General features: G+C 33.5%; 1 protein-coding gene across 4 annotated transcripts; it reads right to left on the bottom strand.

The window, feature by feature from the left end:
• Nucleotides 1-2,003: 2,003 nt before the first annotated feature.
• LOC124413765 (ankyrin repeat domain-containing protein 13C) lies at nt 2,004-11,065 on the bottom strand. 4 transcript variants are annotated; one of them, XM_046894518.1, is made up of 10 exons: nt 10,615-11,062; nt 9,951-9,992; nt 9,773-9,877; nt 9,309-9,440; nt 8,093-8,304; nt 7,872-8,003; nt 7,612-7,773; nt 6,575-6,975; nt 5,773-5,832; nt 2,004-2,332 (listed from the first exon to the last, which is right to left on the bottom strand). In XM_046894518.1, the coding sequence occupies exons 1-9, from the start codon at nt 10,727-10,729 to the stop codon at nt 5,775-5,777; spliced, it is 1,359 nt and encodes a 452-aa protein (XP_046750474.1). In that variant the 5' UTR covers nt 10,730-11,062; the 3' UTR covers nt 2,004-2,332; nt 5,773-5,774. The 4 variants fall into 4 exon arrangements, with proteins under 4 accessions (XP_046750474.1, XP_046750475.1, XP_046750473.1 ...); XM_046894519.1 differs by lacking the exon at nt 5,773-5,832 and having other exon boundaries at nt 10,615-11,059; XM_046894517.1 differs by lacking the exon at nt 2,004-2,332 and having other exon boundaries at nt 5,722-5,832; nt 10,615-11,061.

The following is an 11,065-nucleotide window of genomic DNA, read 5'->3' as shown; positions in this document are numbered from 1 at the left end:
TGTATCACTTTATACACGATAATATTTCTAAACTCGAAGACTTATTACGGCAAAGATAATACAATACTATGCCCAAATCGACCGACATATCTACAAGAAAAGTATCTAATTATACAAACAACATTGGGTAAAATATTTAAACTACAGTGGAATCAGTGAAATTAGTTTTTCCCAAGAATATTTGAAAAGTCGGTGCAACGTCGTGTCGAAATTATTTAAGATAGATAGATAGATTTATCGATTACTATTAATTCTAACGACATTGCGAACAGTTCGTTCAATGCAAAGTCGGTGCAACAAAATCGTCAAGCTAGAGTAATTTTCCTATTATTTCTACACAATGTAAACAATTCAATTAATAATATTTCGATCTAGGAATAAAGTTGACTGTTTACGTAGCTCTTTTATTTAACGATACGTTTCTTTTCTGCTTAATCAAATAAAAAATCTTCTTCTCCGACAGGTTTCGACGTTAATCATTGTCTAATAGGAAATCTACAATCTATTTGTTACATTCACTATTACTATTATTATTAAACTACTGTCAGTCAAAAATAAATTTTCAGTACATTTCAAGCACATCCGACGCTGACTATTGGAATGAGATCATTTGCCAAAAAAATTTCTCTTCTCGGGACAATAAATTTTTCCGAGCAAGACGAAATGGCCGGTGAAAATTCATTTCAACGCATCTAAAATTGTTTAAAGATGAATTGAAAAGAGCAGAAAAATTTTCTCCAGTCATAAGCGCGACTTTTATTAAATGCATGAAGCAAGTATTGTGATCGTTGCTTCGAGGAATAGAGTTTTCGCGCTAAGACTCGACAACGAACGGTTGAAAACTTACGAACGACTAAATTTAGCGAATACCATCTGAGTGAAATATGTTTTAGGCGTTTTTGAAATTTAATCTCACCAACTTAGTTAGTTCTAATTAGGCCTCGAGAGTTACAAATTGCAGTGCGATTCTGTGCAGAAGAAAAGAGAGGAAAAAAACCGATTTATGTGTGAATACTAGACAATAAAACATATTTGTTTAAACTGACTCAACAATTAACTAAACGAAACTTTTTTTTTTTTCTACATTATAATAAAGAATTGAGTCAATTTGATCTGGATCGTACAAAGATTATTGTCATTTTATTTGCTTTTGGACATGTAAAACGACTTAAAAAACAAGGTAATCAAACGAAAGGTGGATCGATAGTGTGACCACAAAGAACATAAAATAATCATAAACTGAAGGTACAATTAAAAGTTCATCGCAAAAGAGCGGCTGAAGAAATGAGATCAAAAAAGATAAAAATTAAAACTCAAGCTAAAAAGATGTTTCGATAAAAAATCTAGAGTTGAAAGTAAAATTCTTAAGAACACAAAGAAAAAAAAAAAAAAATACATAGAACACTCTAAATCATGTCACGGTTTTGCGTAGAGTAATAAATGTCAATGAGATTGCCAGTTAACGGTGCGATTATGTGATTATCGTATAACTTTGAATGTAGCCAATTCGAAAAGTTTGTAACAAGTGAATAAATAATTTTTAAACTAATTAATAAATTAAGTAAGAAGTGCCGGATGCCGATAGAGCATCGATAATATATCTAATTGCGGGGAAAAATAGGTGATAATAATACTTTCCATTTCAGGAAGTAAGAAACGTTAGCAGGAATTCATTTTGTCACGATACATCCCTTTTTTTCTTGTTTTTTTTTTTTTTTTTTTTACCTTGTAACGAAACGACGTAATGAAATTACACGATCGAGAAGTATTTTTTGTAGAAGAATCAGCAGTCCTTGGAAAATTATTTCCATTATCAGGGTTTTGCGACCCATCGATTATGAAGTATTTACATCGTGATTTATGATAAAAGCCAGACGATACGCATAGGTAATAGGAATAATATTATTTCCGTACAGAATTTAAGTATAGAAAAGATGAAATTCTGCGAAGAGAGACGGTGAAATTATCTCTTTTTTTTTTTTTTTCTTTCTTTTTTACTTTTCAAACAAGAAGAAAAAATCTTCTCGTCCGCGAGATGCAAAAGAGCAAACGATATTTGTACATTAGTTACTTCTGTTTTGACAAGAATTCTCGCGTATGTTAATCTCTCAAATGACGATAATAATCAACAGTCCGATATCCGTTTGTGTGACTAAATTTCTCCTGCGCTCGGACAGTCGTCGATTAATCGATAAACACCACAAGGTGAACGAAACATCTATCGTCGAAGTTTGCTCCTAAAGGATCTACTAGTTCGGAGTCTAGCTCCAAACTCGTCCAGTAATTCATCTCGAATACAGCTGAGATGTCAAGGCGTCATAAATCTGGAAACCTGAAATATAGCAAGAGATTTGTTAATTAATTTTTTCTCAATTTTGTACAATATTTAATGCGGATGTTATTCCCAATGCGGCAAGGAATTTTTTTACAACGAAGGTCACGTTTTAAATTGTTACGAGATTTTTATTAATTATTTCCTTCGATAGTCTTCTTCTTTTCTTTTTCTATTTTTAATTAGGGTAAATCAATTTTAGTTAAACACGACCTTCGCCCCGAAAAAAAAATTCACACAGTTATGTTGAAACCAGTGGCATTTCGTTATTGCCCATCATGCTTGGCGTAAGTATAATTTGTTTCTTTGTCACTTCGAAGAAATTCGAAAGAAATTAGCTAACGCTTTTGATAAAATTTTTCTGCAAGGAACGTGAATTCGTCACTCGATAAACATGAAACGAAAAGATGAAAATAAAAAAAAACATAATTATTATAGAAAATATTTGCTTTAGTATTTCGAGAATGATTATGTTAATCCTTTAGATCTAAAGCCACTAAAATTGTTCTCTGAATAAGATTTTCAATTAGCCAATAGTTGAAGGATTAATTTCAGATAATATCTTGATAAGCAACCAAAAATATTTCATCTTCAAATTATATTTTATCGAGTGTAGATTCTGTGTTCGAATAGAGAAAAACGTTACGGTTAGTAGAGCAAATTGAGAAATGCAATGACGATATTAAATAGTTAATTACAGTGAATATATATGGCATAAGAATGCAAATGCATGAATGAATCTTTCCCGGTTATAGAATACGAGGCGTTTTTCTTAATCGATTGTTAGATTATTAGCTGATCATACTTCACTTTTGTAATAAATATTCCTTCAGTTGAAATGTCAAATATCGCAATCTAACACCGAATCTTTAATTCAAAGAAATATGTTTTATACCGTTATATTTTATTTTTCTTATAAGTTTCAATTGACAATTGAATTATGGGAATTTTCACATGGATTGCAAAAGAAAAAAAGAATTTAAAAGTATTATAAAACCACTTCAACAAACCGCTTCAAAAACTTCATAAAACAGTGTCAGAATAATTGGATGATTCGTTGTTCGACCAACTTCGCTTGAAAGAAAAAAATCCACCATTATTAAGGGGGGGGTAAGGGTTTACACTTTCGAAAAATTGAATTTTTTTTCTTTGTCTCATCTTATTGTTAGACATTTCAAGAATATATCCCAAATATTTTAAGTCGATCTGAGCAAAACTCTTAATGGGGGGGGGAAGGGTTTCAGCGTAAAAAAAAACACTTTTTTTGTGAATTTTTTTTGAAAGTATGGATTGAGCAAATTTATTGAAACCTTTTGTACATTGTTAAGCATACTTTTAACAATATTCTGTAATTTTTTCATGCAGAAATATTGCAAAACAAGCCGGTGAAAAAGCTTTTTTTCTTCACTTTTTTAGCTCAATAAACTTTAAACGCGTTTTTCTCAAAACTACTTTTTCAAAGTCCGTATTCACTGCCATTTACAAACTACTTGACCGATTCATTCCAAACTTGGTACACATTTTCTACATATAAAATACCTCCCCCTAACGTTTAGTTAAAATTTTTTTTTTAACATTAAGGGGGCTTCCCACCCACAAAATGGTGGATTTTTTCGTGGAAAATGGCAGTTTACACTTTAGATGGCCACCAAAAATTTTTAAATGAAAAAAAAAAATAATCTTAGAACGTTGGGGGGAGGATTTGATAATACTTTGACTAAATTTTAATGGATTTTGACTTCAGATAATTTCCGATCGAGATATAGTGAACACCGCAAATTGTTTTTTTTCTAAGACGTTCTGGGGCAAGCTCTGTCACCGGCTTGTTTTGCAATATTTCTGCATGAAAAAATTACAGAATATTGTTAGAAGTATGCTTAATAATGTACAAAAGGTTCCAATGAATTTGCTCAATCCATAATTTCAAAAAAAATTCACAAAAAAGTGTTTTTTTTTTTACGCTTAAACCCTTACCCCCCCCCCCTTAAAAAATCTTCTCAACTAAAATACACGAACACCTAATTATTCTGATACATTATATCAGTTTTTAATAACGAGATATCATCAAAAATTAGTTTCTAACGAAGATGTTAACGTTTCTAACGAGAACACCAGAAGTAGAATAACCCAATTTCCCTGAAACTTCGCTCAGTGGAAAAGGGTTCAAAGTTTTTGACGTTCCTTACAATACATGCCTTTTAGCGCACATCGAGTTCAACCAAAGCGGTGGCGCAGCGGCTAGCATTCCGGCTTCACACTTTTGCGCCTCATTTCCCTTTTTTTTTTGTTTCCTTTTTTATCTACCCGTGTCCGTAGAAGATTACTTTACGAATGTTTCTTGTGAATGTGTGTTTAAATGTACGCTGTGTTTGTTCGTCGATGAAAGTTGTGTCTTCTAAATGAATAAGAAAAAATAAATAAATAAAATGAATGAGAATATTCTTTAAAATTCTTCGCAATGAAATTCCTGTAGCGTGGCTTGTTTATAATATTCTTAGTTTGCGTACTTTTTCCCGAGCAAAGTATACCCGTCTATACCTGCAGCCTGCAACGAGGATCTTCTATTTAACCGATCCTGACCTATAAGAATAAAATATAAGAATTAATCTAAGAATTCATGTATGGATGAAATATAAGAATGTGTAAATGTATGTATGTGTGTATAAGAATAAAATGTAGGAATATGAGAATTTAAAAGGATTTTAATCCCTAAAAACCAAAGACACAAATATTCTACAGGATGAATTTTTTCTGGCTCCGAATGAGGAAGAGGCTTATCACTAACGATGTCTGGCCTCTTGCTTCATCGCACTGTTATGAAAAACTAACTCTTACATTAAGCCGTCAATATTTAGCCTTGTCGAATGAAGCATTGTTTGACGGCCTAACGTAGAGCAAGTTTTTCGTAATAGTGCGATTAAGTCAGAGGCGGGACATCGGCAACGACAAGCCCCTCCCTCAATCGAAGCCGAAGAAAACTTTTACAATTATTATTACGCCCTGAATCCTTTAATTTAACGATAAACATTCGTAAAGTAATCTTCTACGGACACGGATAGATGAAAAAGAATAAAGAGAAACATTGAGTTTTGAACACAGGGCGCAAAAGTGTGAATCCAGGACGCTAAGCGCTGCGCCACTGCTTCGGTTGAACTCAATGTACGCTAAAAAGCACCTAAGGAACGTCGAAAACTTTGAAAATTATTTTCTGGGAAACGGTTGATTGTCTACGGATAAGCCGAGACACGTATCATCTTATTTTGATGCCTCTTTCACTGACCGAAGTTTCAGAGAAATCGGGTTATTCTGTTTCTGGTGTTCGCCTCGTAAATTAGAAGAAATACATTGCATATTGTACATATTTCTTTTTGGTTTGCGTGTTTTATGTGTGTTTTCATTCGCGGATTTTAGTGAACGTAACAATCTCTTGAAATTCTTATCTTCAGACACAGGACGCTGTGTGCAGAATCATCATCATCGACAAATACGCTCCATAGCCCCTGAAATTTGTTGTTTCCATCAATATATTTGTGTGATAAATTTAGAACATTGTAAAAAAGTACATCGCAAACGAATTTGAAAGTAGAACTCAGTCATCGTTATTGCTTTAAATACTCCATACGCAACTAAGAGTCGAAATTACGCCATTATCGAATCTCTTTACATACTCAAATCACAGATATTGCATTTCACAATTTGCTCCAATATATACATGTAATCGTTCGACAGCCAAGATATTCCTCGTCACACGACGAATAACTAATTTTGTTTCGACATATATTCAAATGAAATTCATTCTGATAAAATATTTTCAAACTTGAAAGTAAGTGAAACAGAATTGTTTAATTCTCTGTCTTTTATCACAAAAGGAAAATTCCATTTTTCTATCACCATTTGAAGAGACGAGATACTTTTATTCAATTCGAAGTGAACAACAAGTAAAAAACATAAAAATACTTGACACTTCTTAGCGATCATATTTCAATTGATGTCACAAGTTCTGGTCATTCGTAATTCGAAAAGAAATTAATACGAAAGCTACAAATTAAACGTTATAGAGAAAATGATACCGAATAACAAATTTTCTTCTTTCTTATTTCGTCAAAAAAAAAAAAACACTGAAGAATGCACCGTAAATTTCCAGTCAAAGTTCCATCGGCCTATAAATATTTAGGCAATATAATAACAAAGTATATAAATTATAGAAGCGAAACACGTGCTACGAGAATAGTAAAAACTCACCTCATGGGGTCTTCGAAGTAATCCGACGGAACTTGAAATAATTCAGGTTGAATGTCGTTTCTGAATACAAATTCTTGAAATGTAATTTTTGCAGTCACTGTGGGCAGTATGGGAATATCAATCTTGACAGGAAATCCCGGCGGTAACTTCATCAGTACAAATTGTCTGAGTTTACTAAAATGCTTGAAAGTGGCGATAACTTCTAGAACGTCGAGCAGCATGTCGACGGTCAATGGAAAATCCGGACTCATTGCAACTGTCGCTTTGAACGATTTACTACTTTCTTTATAGGCGAGCGTTCGACCCAGCGTTGGACATTGACCAGGTAACGCCGTCGAGTACTCTTCCCAACTAACATGAGGCTCTGAAGGCGGATTCAGCGACGGTCTTCTAGCTGGCGGCTGCATGAAAAATTATAAAACCGTTAAAATAATCAGATGTTCTTAAAAATGCGTCAATTTTCAGAAGTTTTATCTAAAGAAGTAATCGATCGATTCGATTAGGGATTCTTTTAATCCACGATCTCACTTTTCTCTCATATTATCACATATTTTTTTATTAAATAAATAAAAAAAGACATAAATTTGGGATGAAAAATCAAATTTCAACTTTAAACGGTCATAATTCTTTGTTAAATTAAAAAGCTATAGTAATAATAATTTCGAATAATGGTAAAGAAGACAAATTTTCCAAGAATCCTGTCTCCAGATTTCAAGTAAATTGGTTGAACTCTTCTTGCAATATCGCAGGTGCTAGAAAACATTGAACAAAATGATTGATATTGTCAATAACAATGTTTAATATAAATTGATTCAAATAAAACAAATCCCAATCGCATTGAAGATTCAGTCGTAAAGTTGTAAGTTCGCAAAATTTATCTAAACGATTATACTAGATGAAAAACTGCCAAATAATATATCTAAATGAGATATAACGATCCTGTAAACTAGATACAAGAACTATTTTATAAATGAAGATAGGTATGAGGCATGCGATGCAACGTTTGGAAACCCTTGCAAGCACATATAATTACTAACCTCACCGTTCGGGAAGCCCTGAAAACTGCCTTTGGTTAGCGATTCCATAATTGCTTTATTTTTCTGAAGATCTTCCTCGCTCAAATGTTCTCGCCTCTTCCTGCTCTCCAGCACCATGCCGTTGATTTGATAAAAATCAGCGTGAAATGGTCCCACCATTTCCTAAGCCATAAATATATAACATGAAATTTATTCGACAAAGCATTTATCTCTCGCAACCAGAGTGATACGACAAATTTTAACTAGAAATTGGTACCGACTCTTTTATCTTCTCGAAAGATCCATCCAGTTTGAGCACGAGAGAACGAAATTCCTTTAGTCGACATTTGGACGGCCATAATATCACTTGACATTAAAATATCCACTTCGTCCTCTATCTCGTCGTCAGTTTCCTGAGTGACAAAACAAAGCGTCAAATTGGGAAGATTCCGAAGTGCCAGTGTCTTTTTATTTTCATGTCAATGAAAAGAATATTTGCAACCTCGTATCTCACTCGCTGATAGAGTTTCGCTTTGTTGTCTAAAACAGTGAGAGATTTACTCGGCTTTTGATCGCCGTTGAATATGAACGAAATGTCGCCTCTCTCCCATCTCATGTCGTTGAAATCAACAAACGTTGTGTCCATGCGAATCGACGCCCCTGATTTATGTATCTTACAAATGTCAGACGGAAGTATTCTGGATACTAGGGGAACTGAAAAGGGAAATATATCGACGATTAAAGGTTTATTTAGAAATAAAATTATATAATATCAACGCAGCTTCGTTCTAAAATATTACATCAATGATGTAATATTAAGTCGATAATGCTGATTGCTTTGTAAATTCATTCAAACAGTTTAGGAACACTTTTTCGTTTGAATTGCCATTAATTCTTAAGGGGGGGTAAGGGTTTCAGCGTAAAAAAAAACACTTTTTTTGTGAATTTTTTTTTACATTATGGATTGAGCAAATTCGTTGAAACCTTTTGTACATTGTTAAGCATACTTTTAACAATATTCTGTAATTTTTTCATGCAGAAATATTGCAAAACAAGCCGGTGACAGAGCTTGCCCCAGAACGTCTTAGAAAAAAAACAATTTGCGGTGTTCACTATATCTCGGTCGGAAATTATCTGAAGTCAAAATCCATTAAAATTTAGTCAAAGTATTATCAAATCCGCCCCCCAACGTTCTACGATTATTTTTTTTTTCATTTAAAAATTTTTGGTGGCCATCTAAAATGTAAACTGCTATTTTCCACGAAAAAATCCGCCATTTTTTGGATGGGAAACCCCCTTAGTGATAAAAATAAAATTTTAACTAAACGTTGGGGGGAGGTATTTTATATGTAGAAAATGTGTACCAAGTTTGGAATGAATCGGTCAAGTAGTTTGTAAATGGCAGTGAACACGGACTTTGAAAAAGTAGTTTTGAGAAAAACGCGTTCAAAGTTTATTGAGCTAAAAAAGTGAAGAAAAAAAGCTCTCTCACCGGCTTGTTTTGCAATATTTCTACATGAAAAAATTGCAGAATATTGTTAAAAATATGCTTAATAATGTACAAAAGGTTTCAATTAATTTGCTCAATCCATACTTTCAAAAAAAATTCACAAAAAAAGTGTATTTTTTTTACGCTGAAACCCTTACCCACCCCTTAATACAGTAGAAAATTTTCTTCAAACAGCAGAACATTAGAAATAAACTTTCACATTACTCACCCCAACTTTGGAAATCCCATTTAAGTTCCATGTAGAAGTCTCCCATTTGCCTAAGTGCTTCAACTAGATTTGGTCTTCTCTCCTCCATTTGTTCTCTTACTTGTTGTTTCAATTTCCTAACGACCAATGATACTGCAACAGAAATGAATCCAGATTCTCATCAACTCGTTTCATTACAGATATTTTTTACAGCAAATTGCAAGAAATTAACCAAATGTGTGATATCAATATAACAAAGAGAACTGCATCGGATCAATCATTTTTACCACAAAATTATATTATTTGTTCTATAACTCGTATTTCAAAGATATTTGAAAATAATTAAATCAAAATCAAAATTTATTACATTCAATGTGTTTAGTTACAGTCTATTACACAAAAAAATTAATCTCTGAATGGTAAAAACTTATCGATAAGTGCTCGAGCGTAAGTTTTGCAAGATTGGAATAATAGTCGATACTTACTAGTTTGTCTATCTCCATAGCTAATAGCTTCGGCAAGAGGACTCCATCCAGCAAGGTTTTTCACTTTAACCGGAGCTCCGTGTGCAAGTAGTAATTGAACACATTCTGAAAGAATCAGAGACGCAGAATAAGTGACAAAAGTTCACGTCTAATAAGGTTTTAAGAATTTTTCATTTACCTTTTCTTCCTAACATAACAGCCAGATGCAGCGGAGTATTTCCTGAAATTTTAAGAACAGTTTAATTGGTAAAATAAGTCAATTTTTAGTGGTGCAAATATTTCATGCCTTTTTGATAAAAAAAAATTCAAATATTTCCAGTCACTTTATCTCTGACGCTGATTCCACTCGTCGTAATTTATTAGGGAATGTTATCATCGTTCCTCAATGATTGACGATGTATTATCAAATCGACAACTGATTTTATATTAGGTAGGAAATCTTTTTACGCTTGTGTTCTAAACACCTTTTTATGTAATTAAATCAAAGTTTTCTTACAAGTAGACTAAATAACAGACTATGATGCTAATATGTTGAAAACGTTAAACAGAAAATTGTATAGCTAATTCCATCCATTTGCCAAGTTTCAGTCTAAACTGAAAGAGTTTAGACTAACGTCAGAAGATAAGATAAATAATTTCATCGCTAATGAAAAAAATTTGTTACAATATCTGACGAAAGAAAACTATAAAAATTTCTGTAAACATTTCTATTTGGGAATTAGATCGAGTTTTATAGTCTAATATTAGAGGTTAGGATTCGATCGGGGTTTCGAACCACGAGGATTACATTATGAAGATAAAATCGTCCGGGCGTGTAAATAACATGAGATAGAAGGTTGAACCTTGCTTGTCCTTTTCGGCGATATCGTGAGTCCTTATGAGGTAGCTCAGCTCCTTGACGTCTCCGTGAAAAATAGATTTGTGAAGTGGATAAGGCTCGACCGATGTTTCCGCCATGTTTGTTCTTCCCTAATTACGCGAGGCCTGTAGCTGCATGCGATTCTTGATCGTCCCTAATCGGCGATCAATGACGTTTTACTCCGGCTATTAAAATTAAAGCTCGGATAATATCCGGCGTCGATCGTCATCCTTATCTTCGTATCCGTTCCACTCCCATTCTCATCACTGTTACTTTACTCTGGCTGCTGATACTGCCGTCGCGTCGTCGACGTTGAATGCGGTGACGTTTAACGTTTAACGTTTAATTAACTCGCAACGAGTTTCAGCGACGATACAGTGCAATCACATTGACGAACTGTCGTCGATTTACTGCAGAACATGCCGGAGATGCCT

This window comes from Diprion similis, chromosome 13 (genome assembly GCF_021155765.1).
Source record: "Diprion similis isolate iyDipSimi1 chromosome 13, iyDipSimi1.1, whole genome shotgun sequence".
Taxonomy (NCBI): domain Eukaryota; kingdom Metazoa; phylum Arthropoda; class Insecta; order Hymenoptera; family Diprionidae; genus Diprion; species Diprion similis.
The sequence above is the reverse complement of the archived record's forward strand: the minus strand, read 5'-3'. Positions and strand labels throughout refer to the sequence as shown.